General features: G+C 43.1%; 2 protein-coding genes across 1 annotated transcript in view; one reads left to right on the top strand and one right to left on the bottom strand.

Moving 5' to 3' along the window:
- LOC307223799 (cGMP-dependent protein kinase egl-4-like) overlaps window positions 1-17,510 on the top strand; it is a gene marked incomplete at its 5' end in the record, with an annotated part of 42,167 nt that extends 24,657 nt beyond the window's left edge. Inside the window, 8 exons of the mRNA XM_079990101.1 lie at window positions 5,634-5,698; window positions 8,262-8,339; window positions 8,791-8,851; window positions 9,555-9,609; window positions 12,127-12,176; window positions 13,666-13,725; window positions 14,682-14,729; window positions 16,933-17,510. Coding sequence (XP_079846227.1) covers window positions 5,634-5,698; window positions 8,262-8,339; window positions 8,791-8,851; window positions 9,555-9,609; window positions 12,127-12,176; window positions 13,666-13,725; window positions 14,682-14,729; window positions 16,933-17,160 — 645 coding nt within the window. The 3' untranslated portion in view covers window positions 17,161-17,510. The remainder of the gene's footprint in view (window positions 1-5,633; window positions 5,699-8,261; window positions 8,340-8,790; window positions 8,852-9,554; window positions 9,610-12,126; window positions 12,177-13,665; window positions 13,726-14,681; window positions 14,730-16,932) is intronic.
- Window positions 1-26,044, bottom strand: part of EXOC1L (exocyst complex component 1 like) — a gene marked incomplete at its 5' end in the record, with an annotated part of 112,863 nt that overhangs the window by 34,348 nt on the left and 52,471 nt on the right.

Here is a 26,044-nt window from a genome sequence, read left to right as displayed (position 1 = left end):
TAGAGAGATAGGATTGATCTCTGGGAGCAAAAATTAAATGGAACAAAAACTTCTGGGAACATTTGTGTCATGTTGAGCTGCCTGCATCTACACCATTCACACAATGTGTTTGCTCAGGAACCCCCCCCCCCCCCCCGTGGCATGAGCTGTGGAAACAGATAAGGTAACATTTGGGACTTGGAAAGCCACTACAGTGGTACCTCGGGTTAAGAACTTAATTCGTTCTGGAGGTCCGTTCTTAACCTGAAACTGTTCTTAACCTGAGGTACCACTTTAGATAATGAAGCCTCCCGCTGCCACCACCGTACAATTTCTGTTCTCATCCTGAAGCAAAGTTCTTAACCTGAGGTACTATTTCTGGGTTAGAGGAGTCTGTAACCTGAAGCGTCTGTAACCCGAGGTACCACTGTATTCAAGTTAAGTTTTCTGAGAAAATAAATGTCAGGATAAGGCCAGAAGAGCCATGACTTTGAAAACTGCACCCTGTCAGATCTGTTTCTCTGTTGGCACTAGGATGCCTGCAAAGTGGGATTGTGACCCTCCTGGTGCCAAAGGAAGGAAGTACCACCCAAAAGGAAATTGTCTGCTCCCCATCTCTTATAGAGTGTCGGTTTGTTTCCTGCCTTCTCTCAAAGCAGATAATTTTTTCATATTTGATGCGGCCTCTTTCTTCTAGCCTCTTCCTCTGTCTACAGTTGTGCCTGCAATGCTTGAAGTGCATGTCTGTGAAATTCTCACCCCACTCCCCGACTTCGCCGTTTCCTCTCATCTTTTTTATGTGTTAATTACTCCCTCAGTAACAGCCTCCTCTTGAGTACTCTCTTGTGCTTGTCTGTATCTTGTCCTTCCCTTTTTTACATTTATCTGCTATGTCCCACCCCAAACGTGCCAGTTTGTCATTGTCCTTGCACCTCGGCCTCCTGCTTCCCCAACTTTTGTCTTCTGTGTTCTTTCTCAGCTGTTGATTGTGAGACGTTATGCCAAAAGCTCTGAAAAATATATTTCTCATTGTGGTGTTTGCCCATTCTTTGGGGATACGTTTATATTGGGGGAGAGAAAAGCTTAATAGGTTGACCAATAAGAAAGCCCAGAGGCGGAGCCTACCTGATTTTAAGAGGTTTTGACAGTGAATTCGGTTGGTTCTTTTGGGAGGGGAGATAGAGGAGTCAGAGTGAGTGAGAGACAGGGACGAGAAAGGGAATAGAGTGACAGTGTTTCAAATATATGTGTTTGAAATAAACTTTAATCTTCATTGTTAACTCTACCTAAGACTCAGTTCTTCACAGGGGAGCCCTGGAGTTTTCCCACACTCGTGTCCTCTTCTTCAGAGGCGTGCATGCTTAGAGAGCTGGCTGCTATCTTGGCAAGGCGCAGTGGCGCAAGCTGCCAAAATATGATGGCTTGGAACACACCACTCTGGCCACCATTCTGAGCATGCAGTGAGTGGCAGGAACACCGTGCAAGTCCTTGTCAGATCCACAGTGGTGGCGGTGGCAGACAGGAAGACCGCATGAGGCTCAAACGGCATGGCTTGGGTGTGGTGGGCAGCGGTTCTGGACTCTTAGCACCTGTCCTGGCTCTCACTGGAGGATGAAGAACTTGGACCCGGAGTACGGTATCTGTCCCAAACTTTAATGCTTAAATTGGCATAGTAAAGGTAAAGGGACCCCTGACCATTAGGTCCAGTCGCGGACAACTCTGGGACTGCGGCGCTCACCTCGCTTTACTGGCCGAGGGAGCCGGCATACAGCTTCCGGGTCATGTGGCCAGCATGACTAAGACACTTCTGGCGAACCAGAGCAGCGCACGGAAACACCATTTACCTTCCCGCCAGAGTGGTACCTATTTATATACTTGCACTTTTTGGCGTGCTTTCAAACTGCTAGGTTGGCAGGAGCAGGGATCAAGCAACAGGAGCTCACAACGTCACTGGGATTTGAACCGCCGACCTTCTGATCGGCAAGCCCTAGGCTCTGTGGTTTAACCCACAGCACCACCTGAGTCCCATTGGCATAGTAACTAGGGTTAGAAGGCACAACAGGTGCTATGCATGGCTATGCAAGCTAAGATGTTGATCCAACTAATGACATTCTCATTGGCACCCATAGTATGGGAATGGCTGGTTAGCTGGTCAGGGGGTGAGCAGCTGTTGTGGCCTGTTGCAGAGAACTCCCCCCCCCCCAGGGAGCAATGCCTGGGGACCAGCAGCCAGCAGATTGGGGAATTCCCAGGCTGGCCACTGGGGATTGCCAGGTTTTTCCACCAGCTGATTGATTTGAATTCCAGCTGGGCTGAGTGGATAGGATTTGAGGAGCCCATAAAGACCAGCTGCCCCTGACCCCAGAGACCTCAGGTATATGTTTGTTTATGGGGCAGTCTTACATTTCTTTAAAAACCAATTTATTTATATCTAGCATTACAGTGGTACCTCGGGTTATATACGCTTCAGGTTACATATGCTTCAGGTTACAGACTCCGCTAACCCAGAAATAGTGCTTCAGGTTAAGAACTTTGCTTCCGGATGAGAACAGAAATCGGGCTCCGGCGGCGCGGCAGCAGCAGGAGGCCCCATTAGCTAAAGTGGTGCTTCAGGTTAAGAACAGTTTCAAGTTAAGAATGGACCTCCGGAACAAATTAAGTACTTAACCCGAGGTACCACTGTATATTGAATCTTCTGATAATGGCTGGAGGAATTAGAACTGCATTTGACAGAAATTTACTCTGATAGGAGTATGCGGGGGTGGGGAATGTGTGTAGCAGAAACAAAAAGGCGAGAGAGCAGTATTCAGCAATTCCATGCCCTAGAAAGTGAGAGGCTCCTCTAATGTGTGTTAAGTGTTTGTTTCTCAGAGGAAACAAGAGTTATCAGGTCAGGAAGGTGAAAAAGACTTCTGGAAAAAGATCACCCCTTCCAACGCTGCTTACGTCAAAATGAACATTTAAAGAAGTGGAATATTAATACTTATAGAATTTCTTCATGCATTTTTAATAACTCCTAGCTTTTGTAGCTGAATCTGTAGTGAATGAAGGTACAAGAGGTTGAGTCATCACATTGGTAGCTGGTGCCAACTTCCAGGCATTAACTTTAATTATTTATGGGTTTTTTGCTGATAGAAGTTATGGCACATTTTAGAAAGTGAAGATTTTGCCTTGCTCAAGCAAAGGCCTATCACCTGGCTCAGTGGCTGAGGTTAACAGGGAGAAATGCTGCCTTCACTTTTGCCATCAAATCAGAGCTGCTCCTTTGTATCTTTGCCCTTTTTGGTCTGGTCCATAAACAATAACTAGTAACAATGTTTCCTAATATCTTAATCGTTATTAAAGGATTGAGAGCGATCCACAATGTTCTCCTTGCACCTTTCTGCCATGCAAAACCCCCCTTCCCTTTCCCATATTATCCATGATGTAATGTTGCATATGCTCCGTGGCTAATGCTAAGCTCCTTCTGAGCCCGGGGTCAGGATGGCATGCACCCAGACAAGCGCAGGAAGTGCAGGGGGTTTGTGGCGGTAGTGGCAGCATGTACAGGCCGCTTGCTCTGCCTGCCTTTCTCCCTCCTTCCTCCAGCTGCTGCCAAGTGCCTGCATCTCCTTTGCCAGCTGCCGCTAACCAGGTGCACTCATCAGCACTCTGGCTGCAAGCACAGTATTTTGGGGGTTGGCCCCCAAGGGGGACGCTGTCCCTGCTGCAGGAAGGCGCCGTCTCCCCTGGCTCTCCCGACTGCCCGCTTCTGCTTAGCTGGTTGGTGCCAAACCACATGGAGGAAAGGAACATGCAAGCGGGGGAAGGAGAGTCCAGCGTTGGGGGCATGGGCAGGGTGAAACAAATATTCATAGGGCTGGACCCCCAGAGGAAAACTATGGCAGGGGGCTGAGGTTACTCAGCCCCATACGAGTTGGCATGCCTGATGCTAAGAAATCCTGGATTCAAATTTTGATTTAATGTTAACCATTTTTGTTGTTTAGTCGTTCAGTCGTGTCCGACTCTTCGTGACCCCATGGACCAGAGCACGCCAGGTACTCCTGTCTTCCACTGCCTCCCGCAGTTTGGTCAGACTCATGCTGGTAGCTTCGAGAACACTGTCCAACCATCTTGTCCTCTGTCGTCCCCTTCTCCTTGTGCCCTCCATCTTTCCCAACATCAGGGTCTTTTCCAGGGAGTCATCTCTTCTCCTGAGGTGGCCAAAGTATTGGAGCCTCAGCTGCACGATCTGCCCTTCCAGTGAGCACTCAGGGCTGATTTCCTTAAGAATGGATACGTTTGATCTTCTTGCAGTCCATGGGACTCTCAAGAGTCTCCTCCAGCACCATAATTCAAAAGCATCACTTCTTCGGCGATCAGCCTTCTTTATGGTCCAGCTCTCACTTCCATACATCACTACTGGGAAAACCATATGTTAACCATCGTTTGCATTTAACCTGCTGCAGATACAGTGGTACCTCTAGTTAACCTGAAGCTGTTCTTAACTAGAGGCGTGCTTTTGCTAATGGCGCCTCTTGCTGCGGCTGCGCCGCGGGCACACAATTTCCATTCTCATCCTGGGGCAAAGTTCTCAACTCGAGGTAACTCTTCCAGGTTAGCGGAGTTTGTAACCTGAAGCGTTTATAACCTGAGGCGTTTGTAACTCGAGGTACCACTGTACAGTGCTACTCCATAGATAATGCATAAAAGGGAAGCAAGTTTGAATTCACACAGGGGAGGTGGAAGGGAAGGGGTGTACAATCTGTGGGATACACGTTGAACAGATTGAGACATGTTATATCTTTACCCTGTTACTATGGAGGCCCAAATTGCCTAACAACAAAAGATGTTAACAAACAAAACAAAACAAAACATCACCCTGACACAACCAAGTTCATTGTTATCAAAATACGGAAACAAAGCCATGGTAAATTATTTTATCACACTGATTTAAATTTTTTGTTGCCTGTCCTTCGTTGTAACAACAGTCTCACAGTGGATGCATTAGATAACTTTAAAGTACAGTGGTACCTCGGGTTAAGTACTTAATTCGTTCCGGAGGTCCGTTCTTAACCTGAAACTGTTCTTAACCTGAGGCACCACTTTAGCTAATGGGGCCTCATGCTGCCGCCACGCCATTGGAGCACGATTTCTGTTCTCATCCTGAAGCAAAGTTCTTAACCTGAGGTACTATTTCTGGGTTAGTGGAGTCTGTAACCTGAAGCGTATGTAACCTGAAGCGTATGTAACCTGAGGTACCACTGAAATACATATAAGATGAAACGCAAGAAAGAAAATGTTATTCACAATATTGACCGCCAGTAAAATAATGAGCAAACAGCATTAAACCCCCAAAAATGCCTGAGTAAACAAGCATGTCCTTTTGGCTGCTGCTGAAAACTTGGTGCCAATTCTATTTCAGAGGAGGAGGAGTTTCCTATTAGGGCACCACCACCAAGTAGGTCCTGCCTTGGGCAGCTATGTAACAAGCTTCAGATAACTGGCACCCCTCGAAGAGCGTCCCCCACAGGCAGGTCTATGTGGGAGAAAGCGTTCCATCAAGTATCTAGGTCCCAAGTTTTATAGTTTTTCTACTATATAAAAATTGGTGCAGATATATGACACAATTTAGGTTACTTCCTTAAATATAATTTTTGTTTTTCATTTAACAGGATTTTAAATGTATTCTTGCCAACTTACGATGTGAGCAACACCGCACAACTTGTCTCTTTTTAAGGTAACTTACTTTTTACCTCAAAAAAAGCAGTGCTTTAGATTATGACTATAACCCTGCGATTAATAACATGTGTAGCCCATGCTTGGCAGTTGGATAGATGACTGCTGCCTGAAAGTGAAGGAGAAAAACAGCAACTCTCTTCACATTGAACTATATTCTTCTGAGATGTTTAATATTTCATATATAGCTGGGTTATTTTTGTTTCAAGACTTAAGGTCCATAATTAATGTATGCCTGTTAAGGTGTACAGCTTGTCAAATATTATTAAATCTTAACGGCAGTCAAGCAACACTAACAGATGTAAAATGAAATAATTCAACTCTTAGATTACTTTTTATTTCTACTTAAGGTGCCTGGGACACGGGTGGCGCTGTGGGTTAAACCACAGAGCCTAGGGCTTGCCGATCAGAAGGTCGGCGGTTCAAATCCCCGCAACAAGGTGAGCTTCCGTTGTTCAGTCCCTGCTCCTGCCAACCTAGCAGTTTGAAAGCATGTCAAAGTGCAAGTAGATAAATAGGTACCGCTCTGGTGGGAAGGTAAACGCCATTTCTGTGCGCTGCTCTGGTTCACCAGAAGCGGCTTAGTCATGCTGGCCACATGACCCAGAAGCTGTACGCCGGCTCCCTCGGCCAATAAAGTGAGATGAGCGCCGCAACCCCAGAGTCGGCCACGACTGGACCTAATGGTCAGGGGTCCCTTTACACTTTACCTTTTAAGGTGCCTGTATTGGGAGGCAGGAATCATAAGGGAGAGATACTTTAATTGGAACAACTTGTTTGCAAACTGCAAACGCGAAACAGGTTTTAAAACTTTGCAAAGCTCATTAAAACGCAGTTTGAAATATTAATCTGTTTTTTTCTGATTTTCAGTATATGCTGTCATCTTATTTTATCTTATGTTTTTGATTTTATAGGACACGCCAGTGTTTTCAGTTATCCTAGCAATGCGTTTTTGTGATGATATTGCCCAGTAGATGGTGCTGGGCACATTCAAATAAAATACTATTTGGACAGAAGGGGGAAAGACACAGTTTAGGAGGCAGGATGTGAAAGAAGATAGAATGAGTGTAGCATCTTCAATAGAAGAGAGAAATGAGTGATCAGCTAGTATGCAAATCTTTCATGAAGTTGACTGTAAATAATAAAGTGAGATTCCTAATTTTTCGTTGAAAAAATAAAAAGAGGAAAATTAGGTACAGTGGTACCTTGGTTCTTGAACTTAATCTGTTCCGGGAGTCCGTTTGACTTCCGAAACTGTTTGAAAACCAAGGCGCTTCCAAGCGGAAGCAGCGTCGGATGTTCGGCTTTTGAAAAATGTTCGCAAACTGGAACACTTACTTCCAGGTTTGCGGCATTCGGCAGCCGATTTGTTCGACAACTAAGCTGTTCGAGAACCAAGGCACCACTGTATTTAGATAATTTTTCTCCTCCACAATTATTTAAACACCAACGCAGAGCAATGAAGTTGCGTGATTCCTATCAGGAGGGCTTGAGGACTACACGTAAGACAAAGAGCACTTTAGTTCAGCAAAAATAAGTTATTTCCCCCCCCCTCCCCATGAATATTAGAAAGGTAAGTTCTGCCACAAGCACAGAATGACAAACTAAAGGCTGAGGCTCTATCCTAGACAGACTTTTCAAGAGCATAAGCATTAGTGAGCTCATTGAAACTTATTTCCAAGTAAAGGTAAAGGTAAAGGTAAAGGGACCCCTGACCATTAGGTCCAGTCGTGGCCGACTCTGGGGTTGCGGCGCTCATCTTGCTTTATTGGCCGAGGGAGCCGGCGTACAGCTTCCGGGTCATGTGGCCAGCATGACTAAGCCGCTTCTGCCGAACCAGAGCAGTGCACAGAAACGCCGTTTACCTTCCCACCTATTTATCTACTTGCACTTTGAGGTGCTTTCGAGCTGCTAGATTGGCAGGAGCAGGGACCGAGCAATGGGAACTCACCCTGTCGCGGGGATCCGAACCGCCGACTTTCTGATTGGCAAGTCCTAGGCTCTGTGGTTTAACCCACAGCGCCACCCGCGTCCCTTATTTCCAAGTAGATGTGGTTAAAATTGGGCTATAAGGCTGAAATGTAACCAGAATTAACTGACATCATTCACCTCTCAATGTTCCTGTTTTTGTTGGCACGACAGCATAAAAACACTGTTGTTTCCCTTAATGCTGCTACAGAATTCTATACTGTATTTGTATCATTTCCCTACTGTTGTTTATTTATTTGTTATATCAATTTACATCTTTAACAGAGATGCCAGTGCAGTTTACACCTCGGAGACAGCCTACCGAATAACAATAGTCTGCTCTCTATCCAGCAGTGAATTAAGCCTAAGCTGTTTAAAGGCGCTTCAGGCCATAGCTATTGCCTGCAGTTGAAACACACCCAGGTTACAAACCTACTCCTTAGCAAAGTGTGTGGTCTCCTCCACAAGAGTCATTTTCCCAACCTGAAAGGCCACCAAGTTTGCTACTATCAAGTAGTTTTATTTCGTGTATTTGAGCTATAGAACAGATACTTCATTAACAGTTCTAAGATACGTTCTGCCTTTTTCCTCTGCAGAAACCTCCCACTGTTTTCTACATGGCCACCAGGAAAAATAGACCACCTTGTCCATTGCTGTCTTTGGAAATTTTACAGGTTGTCAATAATAATAAAAAATCTGTCTCTGCAAAAAATTTTTATAACGAATAGCAAATTTGCTACAGTTGTCTGTAGATTTTTCTGTAACTGGGCCCATCCATTTTCCTGTGTCTCAGATGCTCTATTTCCATGAGTTATTAGATTTGTGTGTGAGTGATCTTAGAAGTTTCGTCAAGTTAAAATACATAAGTGGTTCTACAGGGGTTACTTTTTATAAGCTTATCTGCTCATTTAGAGCAAAATCTTATCTTCTTTATCATCTATTTGGGCTCGAGTTCAGACTGAGTATAGCACAAAACCAAAAATAAGAAGCACAAAAGTCTCTCAAGTTAAGGGTACATTTAAATCAGACTTGTATATATCTGAGTCGGACTTTGATCTGAATCATGGGCATCCGAAATGTATATGTACTGAATCGATGCCGTTTCATTTCTTTCACTTTATGCAGGGCTGGTACAACTGTTGTAGCTGACACCCTGAACTCTTACTTTCTGGTTATTGTGAAATCAGTAAGTATCTTAAAATAAGCTAACCCAATAGCAATGCCATATTGAATGGGGGGTTACTGCACCATGGAATTTATATTGGCCACATTGAAAATGAAATGTACATTTTTGTAATGCCAAAAGCCACTTTTTGTGGCTTCAGAAAGTTAGGATATCCATATAACAATTCCAAGGGGTTAGCTGTATTTGTTCTTGTAGCAAAACCACACCCAAAAAGGTTGTGTTGCACTTTAGATACCAGGTTCTGCGTTCATTGTCATAGGATATGCAAACAAACCCTATTTTTTCGCTTTTCCAAACCGATTTAAATGTGTGTGCCATTCTTTTCCATTGACGTACAGTGGTACCTCAGGTTATGTACTTAATTTGTTCCGGAGGTCCGTACTTAACCTGAAACTGTTCTTAACCTGAAGCACCACTTAAGCTAATGGGGCCTCCTGGTGCCGCCGCGCTGCTGGAGCACGATATCTGTTCTCATCCTGAAGCAAAGTTCTTAACCTGATGCACTATTTCTGGGTTAGCGGAGTCTGTAACCTGAAGCGTACGTAACCTGAAGCATATGTAACCTGAGGTACCACTGTGTTTAACTTTGGATAATGCCCAGTTTGTAATTTAGCTAATAAAGGGGAATAATGGTTAAAGTTAAGGAAATAATATTATAGTTAATGCAATACAATATAATACAAAAAATTCTCTATTCTTGTAGGGTCGTTGCACGGAGGCAGCAAAGCTGGATCCAGAGACAATTAGCACCTGGGATGGTGATTGTTCTAATCTTCTTAATCAAATTTTGCCCAAAGTAATTCAAAAGAGAAGATAGATTTCACTAAGTTCCTTACATAACATAAGCACGTCCTGAATTAAACAACTTTTACTATACTCTGGGCACATTTTCAGTACATCATGTAAAGAGTAACAGGCTCCACTAATTTGGAAACAACAAATCGAGCAATTGCTGACAATAAAAACAAGTGTAAGGATTCAAAACTGAATGGCTAATTGCAAGATTACTGCTTCTAATTTGCTAGTGGCAACCTGTCAGAATGGTCTCTACCACCTGGTGACCACTCTTACATTGTGTGCCACAAAATAGAAGCCAGATTTGTCTTTGTGTGAAACACATACCATTATGGCACATTCCTTTATCTTAGTCTCTGGCATGTCCCTTCTTTAGCACCTACCAAAGCCTCTCTTTTGTTCTTCAAAGAAAGTTCATGATGATAGCCGACAGTCCTCATTTTGTGAACATGGAGCTTGGGCAGCTTCTTCAGCATGCAGAAATATTTACTACAGTCACACCTCGGGAGTCGAACGTCTTGCAACTCGAACGTTTTGGCTCCTGAACGCCGCAAACCTGGAAGTGAATGTTCTAGTTTGCGAATGCTCTTTGGAACCCAAACGTCCAACGTGGGTTCCTCAGGTTCTGATTGGCTGTTGGAAGCCATGCCTTGGTTTCTGAACGTTTTGGAAGTTGAAAGTACTTCCAGAATGGATTCTGTTCGACTTCCGAAGTATGACTCTACTAACTTTTTCTAGGATTTTCATACGTATGGATTTCTGTAATCAGAGTGTCATGCATCCCCTTAGGTAACAAGGACACCATCCATTTAAGGCACATTTAAAGCACATGGCTTCCTCCAAAGAATCATGGGAACAGTAGTTAACCCTAACAGAGATACGATTCCCAGCACCTATAACAATGACCGCTCCCCGCCTAAAACGGGGGGCGCCCTTTGCGTGGACGCGCGCAGCCCTGGATCTGGAGCGGCACCATCAGCATAGGCTTGGCTTTGCCTTCCCTCAGGTGGGATACCTGGAGGTCTCTGCCTACCTCAGTCAGTTGTCCAATCCCACCTGGGGGAAACGTTGCCAAGGAGACCAGGCCAGGTAGGGGAGGGATTACCTGCCCACACAATAGAGGGAGGATCTTACCTGGGAATCCTCACTTGGCTCCAGAGCTTCTCCCACCCTACCCACCCTCAGTTAATGTCTTCTTTTGCAGGTTAACTTTTCTTCATAGGTTTTGCAGGTTAACTTTTCTTCACTGGTATGCAGGCGCTGCTACATTAAGGTCACTGTTAAAGGGCCAGAAAGGAATTTCCCTGCATTGGCAGGTTTCGCCTTTCCCGTAGCAAAACGTCACAACTTTGGCGGTATCAGGCCTTGGGCGGAATCCTTTAGTCCATCTTCCTCTTTGCGGCGGCGATACCAGGGTTCCCCGTTAAAGGGGTTTCTGAAGGGAGGCTTTGACCGTATGCCGAAAGGTCATCATTGCTCTCCCCTGCGGCGGCGGCGTAATGGGGGTGGCTATCTCTGCTTGAACATATGTTCTCCAGAGCCGTCCCATTCCCCCCACACACACTGGATAACCCTGAAGCTCCCTAGGTCCCCGGCTGGGGACTGGGGATGGAGAACGCCCAATGCCTGAGCCAAGGTCTACCCACATTTGAAATTTAATAAAGTTGTGGCCAATTTAATCCCATAGCCGTTGTCTTGAGTCGTTATTCCACATGACGGGGGGGGGGGGACCGCTCGGGATCTGGGGACTCCGCCTGTCCACGCAAACCACACTTTCCAGGATTCATTGAGGGAAGCCATGTCTTTTAAATGTATGGCGTATATATGTGACCTTGCTGTCAAATCAGAATTATTTTCTAGTATGGGAATGACTGGTTGATAGATGCAGAGGAGATAAATGTTTGTTGTACCAGTCTCTGAGCTTGTTTTAGTGTATTTACTTAAGATAAGCAGGAGTTTTTCTTATAAACTGTATTTTAGTCTGAAACCACAAACAAATTACTATAATAACTAATCAAATTCATGCACACAGACATGAGAATAGCCATTGCGAATGATGATTTGGAGGCCAGAGTCCCCTATTAAAGAAGCCAGTTCTACACGCATTGCCCTAATTGGCACGGTAATGCAACCTGAATGAGCCAACTCTGTTTCCTGCTTGATTTTATTTTGTCTTTTTAATTAAAGCATAATTAAGACAAGTTCTGCAAACATCAAACTGAACCCTGCACACTGCAATTCGCAAGCAATAATTTAGTGCCATGTTTTCTTTTTTTAAAAAAGAAGGAAAAGAAAGGCCAGGTGGTCACATGATCTGTGGCAATGATGCTGGAGCCTGGATATGTAATAAGCATTATGTATTCTGATACGTAGGGTGATGGTTTCAAAAATACGTATATTTTAAAGCATTCTGAAAACTAAAATGTTTTTAAAAGCTATTCCTTTTATTATAATTTGCTGCATCTTTATGGACATCTCAGCTCCACTGAGAATGACACATAGATATACATCTGAAAAACAAATGCCACAGGTAGGACAATGAAGTCATTTTATTTCCTTTAAGTTTGTGTGCATACGTATATGGGTGCTTTGGGGACCCACATCTGTGAAATAAGCCCTATACAGTGGTACCTCGGCTTAAGAACTTAATTCGTTCTGGAGGTCCGTTCTTAACCTAAAACTGTTCTTAACCTGAAGCACCACTTTAGCTAATGGGGCCTCCTGCCGTGCCACCGCCGCACGATTTCTGTTCTCCTTCTGAAGTAAAGTTCTTAACCCGGTACTATTTCTGGGTTAGCGGAGTCTGTAACCTGAAGCGTATGTAACCTGAAGCGTATGTAACCCGAGGCACCACTGTACTGCATTCCTACCAATCACGTACCAGTGATTGTGGAGTGGGGCTTCTGAAGACCGCCTATGTGAGAAGTCAAGATAATATAATATAAGAGAAAACACTCCTTTAAATGTCCTGGACTTGGGCACAATCTGTTTCATTTAAAGTTGATCACCAATACTTTGCTTTGTTCTTAGAAAAAGACTGAAAGCCAATAAAGATTGACATGCATACACACATACACACACACACACACAGTCGTACCTTGGATCCCGAATGCCTTGCGAGTCGAATGTTTTGGTTGCCAAACGCCGCAAACCCGGAAGTGAATGTTCCAGTTTGTGAACATTCTTTGGAACCCAAACATCCAATGGCGCTTCTGTGGCTTCCGATTGGCTGCCAGAGCTTCCTGCAGCCAATCAGAAGCCGTGCTTTGGTTTTCGAACGTTTTGGAAGTCGAAAGGCTTTTGGAACGGATTCCATTCGACTTCTGAGGTTGAACCAGTGTATATATTCTAACAGTAATATATTCTGACAGCAGTCTAGAAGCAGTATTTTGCACTAAGCTGGTCAGGCATCTTGATTGAACTCTGAAAATACAGCTGCCCCTTAGAGCCATGGCAATTTCCAGACGTTTTAATTGTATGTTCTGGACATTAGTCACCCATTAACAGCGCAAACATTTGGACAATAAGCATGCTGGTTTTCTTTATTTTATTTTTTCACATTCTCTCCCCCCAACCTCCATGTGACCAGAAAAGGCAGAATCAGTTCTACAAAAAAACATGCCTAAGCTGTGTTTTACAGGACACACAATTTACGTTTCCTTGCATTCAATTTGGATTTGTTTTGCACAGAATTAATATTTTTAACACAGAGAACACAAATTATAAATTTGACTTACTTACAACTGCATTTATCTTCCTCCCTGGAAAACTGATACAGCTTTATTACTCTCTTTTATCCCAAAGGCATTTCCTCTCTCTTAATTACAGCAAATAAAACAAATTAACACAAATTTTCCCCTAGTGTATTCAGTTATGCTCTAGTTAACTTTTCTGCTTCTCCCTCAGTCCAGTCAAAGCAAAGCCCTTGGTGGTTAACCTTTCTTAACTTGACATTTCCACCGTTAAGAGTAAATTGCTAGCCCATTGCGACATTTACCACATTTTTCTTTTCACAACAGGTAGCTTCATTAGCTCCCCGTTTCCTAAAGATTAGGAATCTTGAACAAAGTGATATTTTTGTGAGTATCTGAGTGGCGCAAACCTTGTTGAGATGGAAACAGCATGTGTATTTGAAAAATTGCTCCAATTGGCCAAGCCTGAAGAAAAAGGCTACAGGACAAACTAAAAAATGTGCTTAGAAAATTAGTTCCATGATAGTCACCTGAGGACTTTGTGAAATGTGCATTTTTATTTTTGAAGGTAACAGCCCTCCAGATCTTGGGCTGAAGGTTTGTTGCAAACTTTAATGCAGTTCTTGGTACAAATTCTTCTGAAATACATGGAATGGCCATTCTTTTAATGCTAATCTGCTCAACATGGAAAACCAAAATGGAGCAATTGTCATTCTTAGTGGCTGACAGGAGCCTGAATTCTGAAGTGTCACAGAGGTGGGGAATTGGAGCTACCTGCCTGGCTAGAACCAGAATTTGCCTAACCTACCCCTTGAAGGTCACTGCCCACCTGCCAGTTAAAGGATGTCATATGACATTATTCAAAGCTCAAACTGTGTCTGCAAAGCTGCAATTCTTCTTTTGCATCTCCAGCCACAGAGGGGAATGAAGCTCCTTTGTGTTCCCAGCTTGAATTCAAGTTGGGGATGCAAAATAATCAATGGGAGTCCACTTAAGAGTGTGCACTGCCAATCTTCATTTGCAGTTGCAGCTTGAATTGAAGCTATAGCTGCAAGGGAAGCTTCTTCCTTGGAACTTTCCCACATCTGACACCATCTGACACCACATGATCTCAGGTGTGAGAATGGTGGGTGTGGCTTTCCCCAAGCAGCCCGTTGGGCCAACTTCCAAGCCAAGGCCTCATGGGCCTAATCCTCCCATGGGCCAGAGCCTCCCCACCACTGTTCTGTAGGGGTTGGCTGGGGGAATTTGGCTGGCACAACTCCAAAAGATTGACATGTGAAAGAAAGTAAATTGTTTCAGCATAAACGCATCAGTCTTAAAGTGTATATTTGCCATTACAGGGATTGACTGAAATAATGGACAAATTCTGTGACCTTCAACTCAGTTTGGTAAGGAATTATTTTGAACAATGCAGGAAAAACATGTTGCCCTGTCTCTCCCCAACCCCATATGCTTTATTTAGGCTTTTAAACCTTTTTAATATTAGGACTAGGGGACGCAGGTGGCGCTGTGGGTTAAAGCCTCAGCGCCTAGGGCTTGCCGATCGAAAGGTCGGCGGTTCGAATCCCTGCGGCGGGGTGCGCTCCCGCTGCTCGGTCCCAGCGCCTGCCAACCTAGCAGTTCGAAAGCACCTCCGGGTGCAAGTAGATAAATAGGGACCGCTTACCAGCAGGAAGGTAAACGGCGTTTCCGTGTGCGGCTCTGGCTCGCCAGATGCAGCTTTGTCACGCTGGCCACGTGACCCGGAAGTGTCTCCGGACAGCGCTGGCCCCTGGCCTCTTAAGTGAGATGGGCGCACAAGCCCAGAGTCTGTCAAGACTGGCCTGTACGGGCAGGGGTACCTTTACCTTTACCTTTTAATATTAGGACTGGGAAACAGTTGTCTTATCCTCAGACTGGGGGGGGGGGGAGCTCTCTCTATGCAAAAAGTTTTAATCTAGTTCCTACAAGTGGAACACCATGAATTACAAATTACATACAAATGAAATAAACAGCACCTGATGTCCCTTTTCTGTTTTAAATGCTGCTTTCCAAACCTGTGTTTCCAAAGTAAACTTGATTCTGGAACCCCAGTGGGGATAAACGTGGCTGAAGGAGGGGTGTTTTCAGGAAAAAGCAGGAGGTGGGGGAATAATTAAGCATCTTCTTGTCCTTCCTATAATGGCAAATCACCTTCCCTCCCACTATGACAAATTGTGTGGATAAAGTATCGTCAGACTTGCATCACATACAGCTGCTATATGATGCGTATCTTTCTAATATGTTACGATGCCTCTGCATGGGGCAGGTGCACAGGGATCAGTGTGTACTTTGCTGATTGACAGGGCGTTGTTATTATTTTTATTTTATTTATGTTGAGGGGTTGAGGCCCCAGCCTACAATTTCCTACTTTTATTTTATTTTATTTATTCAACACTTTACCAGAAGTTGGGAGGGACACACATGGCTCTTGTAGGAATTTGTGAAGCAAACACAGCGTTGGATATTTATATATTGCTTGATGAATAAGCTTTTCTGAAATACTCAAAGGGGAAAAGGCAGCCTGCCTTGGTTTAGTGGCCTTCAGAGAACATTTCTAGATGTCCATAATAACACCCAAATGGTGAAATGCAAACAAGGACATTTGACATTTAAGTTATGAATAACAAGACTAGCATCGGAGTAGTGCTCCTGCTTGCACATCTGCCCATCTACAAGTGAGAGAAGGATGTGGGCAGAAATATAGCAATTTATATTGGGCGGTTGAACCTACACTTTCTCACTTCCTTCTCTGAGTAGCCTTTTGGCAAAACCAGTAGCCGATCATAAATATATGCCTTAGATGTCTTTGTCTGCTCCGTGTCACATCATTTCTTGTTAGCTCACAGCAGAAGTCCAGTTTCTTCCTGAATTAAATTATTTTTGTAGCAGGCAGCAGTGTTTGTTCTAAAAATGACCAGCTGTCCCTTATCCCTTATCGTTTTGTTTTGTACTTCTCGGTTATAAAGAATTCCCACTGTGTTTTACATTTGACTGATCAAACATTTGTCATTTTTCAAAATAAAATCTATACAGTGCACACCATGTAACTGCTCCCCCAGAGTCTCATAAATTTTAGAAAACTAATGACGAGCAAGCAATGTACTGAAGAATAATATAGAAAGGGGTACTGTCTCGAGACCATAATCTTAAGTGTCACAGTTGTGCCTTTCCTTATCCACTTAAAAGCTGTGCAGTACATTCAAATAAAGCAGAACATACCAAAGATTTCAGCCCAAACCTCAGTTGTGTGCATTTCCTAATGGAATATGTTTTAGCCATGCTGTTGAGTAACTATACTTTGAACCCTAGCCAATGTATCACAACTACACATTGTGAAATGTCTTACTCTTATATAGTCTTCTGCAAGTGGGAAGACAAAACCCTTTTGAAAAGAAAAGCTGAAGTTGCATACCACCCAAATCTCTTGAGTGGCACGAAATTGCAAGGTGGGTTCCAAAGAGAAGTAACTTTTCCAGGAACCTGAGCCCAAGGCAGCCCAATTATTTGTATGGTTGCGGAAGAAGTGTGAAGTTCATTCTGAATTCTGCAATGCTTTCCCTGCTTTCACAGATCAGCGAAGGAGCAGAGTGCATATTAATTCCCAAAAGACTTTTTCTTGAGGAAGCACCCCTTAAATCCAGGCAGATAGCTCTAGAGATGGCGAACTGCTGCCCCACAAAGAGTATGATCCAGGAGAGCTACATTATACAACAACTATGGAGCACCTACAAGTTGCAACTTGTTAAACAACACCTTGAAAGGTGTGCTAGGCTACCTTCAACAAATATTAGTGGCTAATTGGCATATTTAGTGGGCAGCCCTAAGTTTTCTGGATTGCTAAGAAAATTTGTTATTATATTTCAGTTCTGCTTAAATTAATGATCAAAGCATTTCACACAGCGTCTGAATAAAAACACATGAAATCTAATAAAAATCAGCATTTAGACAAAATGTCACAGCTATAACTAACAGATTTGCCAATACTCTATTCCCAGTACAATGGCCTGGCTATGGCACAGGTCTGCTGATTATGAAAGACAACAGAGCCTAGCATGGGAATTCTTGCTTCTCTTGCTATAGCTTTACCAGTTTAGAGACAACAATTGGTTGGTGCAGGATCACAAGTGTATATTTACAGTACAAATGTTGATTTAACTGCCATGGCACCTGTAGTAAAGTTAGTACCTTCCTAGAAGCTTTTCTTTGGTCAAGTGGAGAGTGAGGCCTTGGGGGAAATCAGTAAAAATTATGGGAGCCGACCTGTTGCTTTAATCCGTGGGCCCGTTGGTTCCAAGGGCGTGAGAGGATTACTATGGGAAAGGAATTTTCGGGCTAAATGTAAGGTTTAACACCTGCGTTCAAAGCTATGAACATACCCTCTGTAATGTTATCTATTCTTGATTGCTTGGGAATGTACATCTGCCTAAGCTCCACCAGTCTCCATGGAAAGGGAGGAAACACCTTGATCTAGGCTCTGAAGACTTAATTGGCTCAGCTGCCACAAGTTAGAATTATTAGCCCACAAGCTCGTCATTGGAGGATTCAAATGTAATCAAGGGTTCTGATTGGGCCTGGGGGTTTCTGATTCCATGTGCAAATTATGGATAAAAGATCTTGAGAATGGTTTGAAAGCGTGCGCTCTGCAATCTGCAAAAATTGCCCGGCTGCTGATGTCCACCAAAGCAGCTGTCTTTTCGTCCTTTTGCTCTTTTGTGCTGAAGATTTTCTAAGACCTCTGAATGCGGATCTTTGAAGGACTCTAAACTATCCTATCTTTGCCTTAGAGTATAGAAGTGAGTATGTAGTCAGCTATAATTAACAACGTTTTTATTTTTTCTGTACTTGTAATCTACCAAAAGAAGTGCCTGCTTATTAGCATGTTCTTTATGTTTTTTAAAATAAATTTTAAGAAAGAAACTTTCTCTTGTATTGTGTGTGCCTATCCAGGGGAATCCAATGCCTGGTTGCGCTTTACTAAAGAATTTCTGCCTGCAAGCTTGTGGAAGCAACTTGTAGTTTGGGGTTAGCTGGTAACAAAGGAGCACAGCTGGCTCCCTTGAGCTGTGGCTTCAGGTAACCCTAGGACGAGGGAGTGGTGGCAGCCTTACCAGTTCTATTTTGTCCCATTTCTGAAAAGTAAAAGGACCTGCCAGCCTTGCTCCAGAAACCTGCTCTGGCCGGAGAGCAAAGACAGGTGAGGGAGGGGCAAGTGGCTGGGCGTCCGATTACCACAGCACCCCTGAAAGTATCCTGTAACTATACCTTGGTCAGGGTTTTGAGAATAATTTTTGGTGATAATTTCTTCATTATGCATAATGTCATGCAGGGGTACTAGCCAATAGGGAAGCGGGTGGCACTATGGTCTAAACCACCGAGCCTCTTGGGCTTGCCAGCCAGAAGGTGGTGCGCTCCCATTGCTCTGTCCCAGCTCTTGCCAGCCTAGGAGTTCGAAAGCATACCAGCGTGAGTAGAGAAATAGGTACTGCTGCAGCAGGAAGGTAAACGGTGTTTCCATGCACTCTGGCTTCTATCACGGTGTCCAACTGCACCAGAAGCGGTTTAGTTTGACGTGCTTTCAAACTGCTAGGTTGGCAGGAGCAGGGACCGAGCAATGGGAGCTCACCCGTCGCGGGGATTAAACCGCCGACCTTCTGATCAGCAAGCCAAGGCTGTGTGGTTTAACCCACAGCGCCACCCGTGTCCCCTATAGTATAATATACTTATGAATAAATGCAGTGTAAGTCACTTTGAGATCCTTCAGTGACAAGCAACTAACAAGTTTAATTAATAATGAAACTGTAATATATACTGTAGCCTTTCTTTTGCAGAAACTCTTTAATTTGTTGATTACTTGAGTGACATTTTGCTGGCCTTTCCCATGTAATGTGAAGGTTTTAGTGCCTGTTTCCCTTGTGCAGGGTTATTGAATTTCCTCCAGAAAGAAAGCCCAGAAGTCCTGGGTCTGGGATTATTATTATTCCAAGGCTCCCCAACTCAGACCTGGAGTTTGTTGTTCTTTGACTCATAGTGTTGTGGCCCATACTAAATGGTTGTGAATCTGTTTCCGTAATGTATAATGCTTCCGGGAGGCATCCTCCAGTGCCCAATTATCTCCCATCTGGAGAGGCAGTATTCATGATTTCCCTTCCATTTCTATCTCTCCTAAAATAGCAATTTGATAAAAAATACAAATATAATAATTTTAAAGGCCCCCAATAACTCCCTTTAGATATTGTCACTCCAGCTAATAGATAATCTGTTGTATGTTAAAAACAGATGCTTGATTTCCGCTGAGGTTATCAAGTATGCTTCATAATTTCTGACAAAATGAGAAAAGGATCAGTTGCCAAATGTGGCACAAATGACTTTAGGGGAAAAATACTGCAATCAATTAAAACTTTTGTGTGCAGTTATTGCTTAAAAATTGGAGAAAATCAGGATCCGCTCTAGATATATATCTCCTTAAACTACATGCAAAGTAACAGAAGGGAAGAGCAAGTGTAGTGATGAAATTTTATCTTTTATCAAGTATGTTGCTGAACTGGAATGGATCTAGAGAAAAATGCTAGTTGGGAGACAGAAATGCTGAAGAACTTGGGTTGTGTTTCCACTCACCTTGAATTTACTTTGGTTCTTCTTTTATCAGCATGATTTGGGTGGGTGGAGGATGGTCCTCTCTAGACTCCTCCAATGATTTCAGAAGGGGTGACTTGCATCCAGAGCTCTTCACCTCAACCCTGTAGAATGGCTTGAAAGGGGCATCAGGTAAACCTCCTCAATGGCTAGTTCCTTTCACCTTTTAAAAAGAGTGTGTCAAGGTATCCAAAAGCTGTCCAGTCTTTTGCAGGACGTATGGGACTGCTGGAACTTTGTTTTTTTTTTATAAGAATTTTTATTAAATTTTCACATTTTGTAAAGACAAACATACACACATATAGACAAAGACAACACATATGAAGTTTCATAACCTTACTTTCCTAACCCCAGTTCTTGACCTCCCCCCACCCCCCCTTCATACATCCTAATTCAATTAAATTAACTCAGCAAATTCATATCTCTCATCCTTTACATATTATTATTGTATATATATATTTTTAGAGAACCTTTTACTTGGCCAGATTTTACTTATCCAATTTTCTTATAAATATTAAAACCTTTTCTAAGGTCGACTCAAGTTCCTTCCACGAATTTCCCTTTTATCTTAAAAACAGATCATAATAATCAAACACACAAATCATAAACATTTTTTAAAAAATTCTTTTCCTTCCCCCCCCCCAGCCCCGGTTTCTGTCCCTTCCCAATGTCCCCATGTCCACAAAAACAGTTTTTAGCCTGGATTCCTCACATCTGAGGCCTTTAAGTCCCTGTCACTCTCTTTGCCGGTTTTGTTGGTAGCCCTCTTTATTGGTCCTCGGGTCTCGAGGGAGTTCTAGCTCGGTCTCATCAGAATTTCTTCCATCCAAAGTACTTGGTACCAGCTGCTGCAGAAGGTCAGCTAATCCATACTCGAAGAGGAAGCCCCAATCATATTTCTTGTTTCTTTTAAATTCAAATATTCCAAATGTTCCAGGGGCTTCCTCCCTCCTCTTTCGCATCTTTCGCAGATTTGTAATCCAAGGGTCTTCTTCTTTGTATTCTAACAATGTAAGCTTGTGGTTGGTACTCTCCATCTGTACTGGCCCTTGCTCACTCTCCCCCTGTTCCAAAGTTATCTCTTCTAATTCAGCTGCAGATTCTTTCCCAGTCAAGTCCATTGTGCCTTCAGCAGAGTCACTTATTTTAGAGTTCAAGGTTATAAGTTGTTTACTCATAGCCGTAGTCTGCTCCTGCAGCTTTCCCACAAGAAAAAACATTCTTTCTAACTCTGCCTGTAATTTTCCATCTGCAGCCATTGTAGTGTTTCAATGTTTCCCCTAGGGGGATTCTGGTTACTTATTAGTCTTTTCCCAATAGTCCTTTACCTTGTTATTTCCCTACTTTGTTTCCAACCACTTTAGTTCAAATGTAGCAAATTAAGTCCAGAAAGGTGTTAAATAATAAGATTTTTAACTTTCGCTGCCCGTTTGACAGCTCCTTTGACAGCTGTCAAACTCCTCGTTCCTTTTTCTCCAGCTCACATAGAGGACACTCCCGGGTCTGGGGAGGTTTAAACAAAAGCTTCTAAAATTCCACTCTTACTCTCCAGCACAAATCTTCTTCTGTCAAATTCGTGCAAATATTATCTTTTACAAAACACCAAAGAAAGAACTCTCCACCTTAGTTCTCCGATCCTTGCTTTAAATTTTCTGTAAGCAGGCGGGTGCGGACTTCCCTTTAGCACATCCCCCGATCGTGCCGAATTCAAGGATAAAAATTTTAAAGTCCAAATTCCAATCTACTCACGGATTAATTAAAGTCCGAATTTCAGGGAAGAAAGTCAGCGGTCTCCGGCCATGGCTCGCGGCTTCGCTCCACTGCAGTAGCGGTCTACTCACAGCACCACGCCGCTCCCCGTACCCTCTCTGTAGCCTTTAAAAAGGCTCTTCGTGGGTCGGGGAGGGCGCTTTAGGTGCCCGCCGAGTCACCAGGTCCGCAGGCTTCCGCGCCTGTGGTTTCTAAGGGTCCCCGCGTCGCCATCGCGGTGAGACCCGTCTGCAACGGAGCCGATTCCCTCCGGAGCTCGGAGGGAATCCGCCATTAACCGGATCGCGCTAACCCGGAAGTCGGGACTGCTGGAACTTTGAACGGCAGTCCCACCACCAAGGCAGCATTGCCAACATCACCAGCTTTTCCCACTCCACTGACCTCCGCTGACTCTATTAGAAACAACTTCCTTGGGTTTTGGTACAGGATACTGAGGGCATCCTTTATTCCATGGGTAGGCAAACTAAGGCCCAGGGTCTGGATCTGGCCCAATCACCTTCTAAATCCAGCCTGCAGACGGTCTGGGAATCAGTGTGTTTTTACATGAGTAGAATGTGTTCTTTTATTTAAAATGCATCTCTGGATTATTTGTGGGGCCTGCCTGGTGTTTTCACATGAGTAGAATGTGTGCTTTTATTTAAAATGCAACTCTGGGTTATTTGTGGGGCGTAGGAATTCGTTCATTATCCCCCCCCCCCAAAAAAAATACAGTTTGGTCCCCACAAGGTCTGAGGGACAGTGGACTGGCCCCCTGCAGAAAAAGTTTGCTGAGCCCTGCTTTATTCCCTCCTGTTCATTTACAGTTGTTGTGCAATTAAACTGTGTGTTTGCACCATTCAGGAAAGATGTTGGCTGTACCCAACTTGTAAGAACATAGTGAGAGTCCTGCTGGGTTGGCTCAAAAATCCATCATTTTGTTTCCAACAGTGGCCAGTCAGATGCCTCTGGGAAGCAAAAAACAACGTTTCCTATCATTTATCCCCCAGCATCTGCTATTAAGAGATTCCATTTGGTAATTGTGACTAATAGTGACTGATAAATCTGCCCCCGTGAAGTTTGTTAGACTTTTTAAAACAAGAATTTGACTAAGAGAAACTAATACTGGGCTCCACAAAGTTCCTCTAAACATCATAAAGTAATTCCAGTATAGAACTAATCTGAATTTTGAAATAAGAAAAAACTCACAATGAGGAGAAAATCTACTTTAAATGTACCTTTACAATAGATACAACAGGAATCAATAGAAAGTGAGGATGCTACTAAACTGCAGGCTACTTTGTCTTTAAAAAATAAGAAAATTAAAAGCCCAGTGGGAGAATAGTTCTTGAAATGACCTGAAGATGAATCTGAAATTCATATTACTGTTTTGACTGGAGGGCTGTTTTCCCCCACAGAGAGTAACTCCAACTAAATAACAAAATGAAGAATTGACTTGCTTGTTCCAAAATGCAGACATGGCGGAGTATTCAGACAGAAATCAATTTTAATCCCAGGACTTAAAGCTGATCAATATAGGGGGGTAGCTTATTAATATAGGAGAACACAGGAGGCTCTCCTGTTTGCTAACAGTTCTTCAGATCCTGTCAAGCTGCCATCTTGGCTGTGAGTTCTGGAGGACCTGCTCCCTGTCTTGCAGGCCTTTTCTCACCTGGCCAGGGAGGGTGGGGCCCTGACTGACTCCAGCTGCAAAAGCCGAGGCTGCTGAAGAGGCCAGAGGCCATTTTGGGCTGTCTCTTAGTGCAAACCCAGGTTAATGAGCCTGAACTTCCACAGCCACCGCCCACCATGAACCACCATTGGCAGGAGTGGCAGCAACTTCATGATTTTTTGGGGGGCCTTATTAAATATGCTGTTTTAAATGTGAATTTTATAGTTGACTGCAAGGTTTTCTCCTGAAATATTTAAGATATTTTATGTTAACTTTGCTGCATTAAATGTGCGTTTTTGTTAACTTTGCTGCATTAGATGTGCATTCTGTAACTGACCTCTTTTGTCATGTTTTGTTTTGAAATAACTGAGATAATATTTTAGTTTCCTGTTAGTTATGTTGCTTTGAATGTATACTTTATATTTGACTTTCTTCAGTAATGTTTCATTCTGGATTGTTTTCTTTGATGATTTAATGTGTTGTAAACTGCTCTGAGATCTTTTTTCTTAAAACTGTAAAGCAGTATAAAAATAAAATGAATAATAATAATATACCTAATTTGTAACCCACCAGGCCAAATGCAGCCTTCAAGCCATGTGTACTAGTCCTCTAAAGTCTTGACAATTTCCCTACCTGTGCCTCTGCTTTCCATCTCAGACAGGTACCGGACAGGTACTGTAGCACCCTGCTTGTGGTTAACGCTTAGCTGGAATGAAATATTCAACGCAGCAATAGAGAAATTAAAATAGTAATTTATTTATCAGACAAATAAATATGAGGCACAGTGGTATATGGTTACCAAGCTCTGGCCTGGCCTCTTGCCATTCTGGCCAGCACTTATATTTCCTTAATCCAGCCCCCTTGCTCCTCCTGTGGCTGCCTCTGTCCAATCAGCCTGGTTGAAATTCCTATTGGCTGTTTGCTAGAACCAATCACAAAAGATACACCCATTTCCTTCTGCCCTTTTATGGGAATCAAAAAGCTATATATTCTTCTATCTATAAATGACAAATAAGTAGTAATATATCTTACATGTGTCTCAACAAGGAACCTTAATTACCAGCTCACCTCGCCCTATTGCCCTCCAAAACAGATGGTTTAATCTTAAATTTTTATCTTAAACAGATGTCAAGGATCATCATTGAAAGATCTCCTTCCTTTGGAGGTCTCTAAACAAAAGCTTGACAAATGCTCTAATGATGTTTCCTGCTTGGCAAGGGGGCTGGGCTGGTGGCTGATGGCCCCTGTGATCTCTTCCAACTATATGAAATAAGAATCTAGCATAAGGATTTAACATTTCTTAGCTTCTAATTCCTTTGCATAATTACATTTAAGCCAATATATTTAATACATAACATAGATAGCTTTTTAAAAGGAAAAGAAATCTTAAAAGGATCTCAGTTTAAGAAAGAAACAACTTTAGAAAAAGACTTCCCAAAATACTCTCTTCCTTTCTGCCAGCTAGATGCTTTTCCATTGCTCTTGACCTTTGAACCTTAGGAAAATATGGCTCAAGTTTAATGGGAGGCACATGGTTTTATTTTACTATTTACCCACTCTTAATTATGTTTATCTCTGCTTTTTTATCTTCTGTAATATGTAGGGTCAGTGTAACCTTGGCTGTCAGCCTGTAATTCCCTTTGACTTTGAGAATTGTTTTCTGCTATAAATCAGGGGGCCCCCTTGTCTAGGAGGAAAAACATTGCCAAGGTTCTTAGGCAGCTGCTCTTCTGCCTGGCATGAAACATTTGAAGATCTTTAAGCTCATTTTAAAATACAGGCCCTGATCAAGCCTCAATAAAAATGCAGGCTATGATTAGATGCCTCAGTACCAAAAGCAGGAAGTTTACCTAAGTCCCTTGTAAATGGAGGCTATGAGCTATGCAGCATCACAAGTTGTGCAGATCTAGATCCTACCAATGCCTGGAAAGGTTATTACTCCCTAATCTCTCTCCATTTAATTCTCACTTGAAAAACAGCAATTCAATGGGCAACATTTCCCTAGCAGGAAAAGGGAGCCTGGGCCCAGAAGAAGAGAGCATAGTTTGTTAGTTGTATTCTATTTTATCCTTACAGCAACCCTGTGAGATATGGTTGGCTAAGACAGCGATGAGCCCAAGGTAACCCAGGGAACCTTATACTGTAGCTGAGGTAGGTTTTAAATTCTGGTTTCCCTATTCACAGTCTAATGCTGCACTAAACTACATCAGACTGGCAGAGATTGGGAGAAAAAATTACATCAGTATGTGCCAGGATGGGAAAACAAAAACCAAGAAAGGCATGAAATCAGATAAAGAACATCCAAGATCCACAAAAAGCACAGGAATGTTGCTTTCCAGTTGAATCAGGACTCCGCTTTCACTGCAAAAATGATGGCAATGTTCATGCATGCCTAATTTCAGTACCTTATTTTTTTGTAAACAAACAAAGAAACAAACAAAATCACCACCACACACAAATCATGTAGATTTCTCTAGCTCATAGCTCATCCACACACACCTGGGGTTCTGAATGTCTACCTATCAGGTTAAAGCCCTCACACATATGCTTAAAAATTAAGCATGGAGTTCTTCAATAAAGGAGATTTCACCAGCCTTAGCAATTCTCTTAGCCTCCTACAGGAAGCTTGCA

Source organism: Podarcis cretensis (assembly GCF_951804945.1).
Source record: "Podarcis cretensis genome assembly, chromosome: 9".
NCBI classification, from domain to species: Eukaryota; Metazoa; Chordata; class Lepidosauria; order Squamata; family Lacertidae; genus Podarcis; species Podarcis cretensis.
The sequence above is the reverse complement of the archived record's forward strand: the minus strand, read 5'-3'. Positions and strand labels throughout refer to the sequence as shown.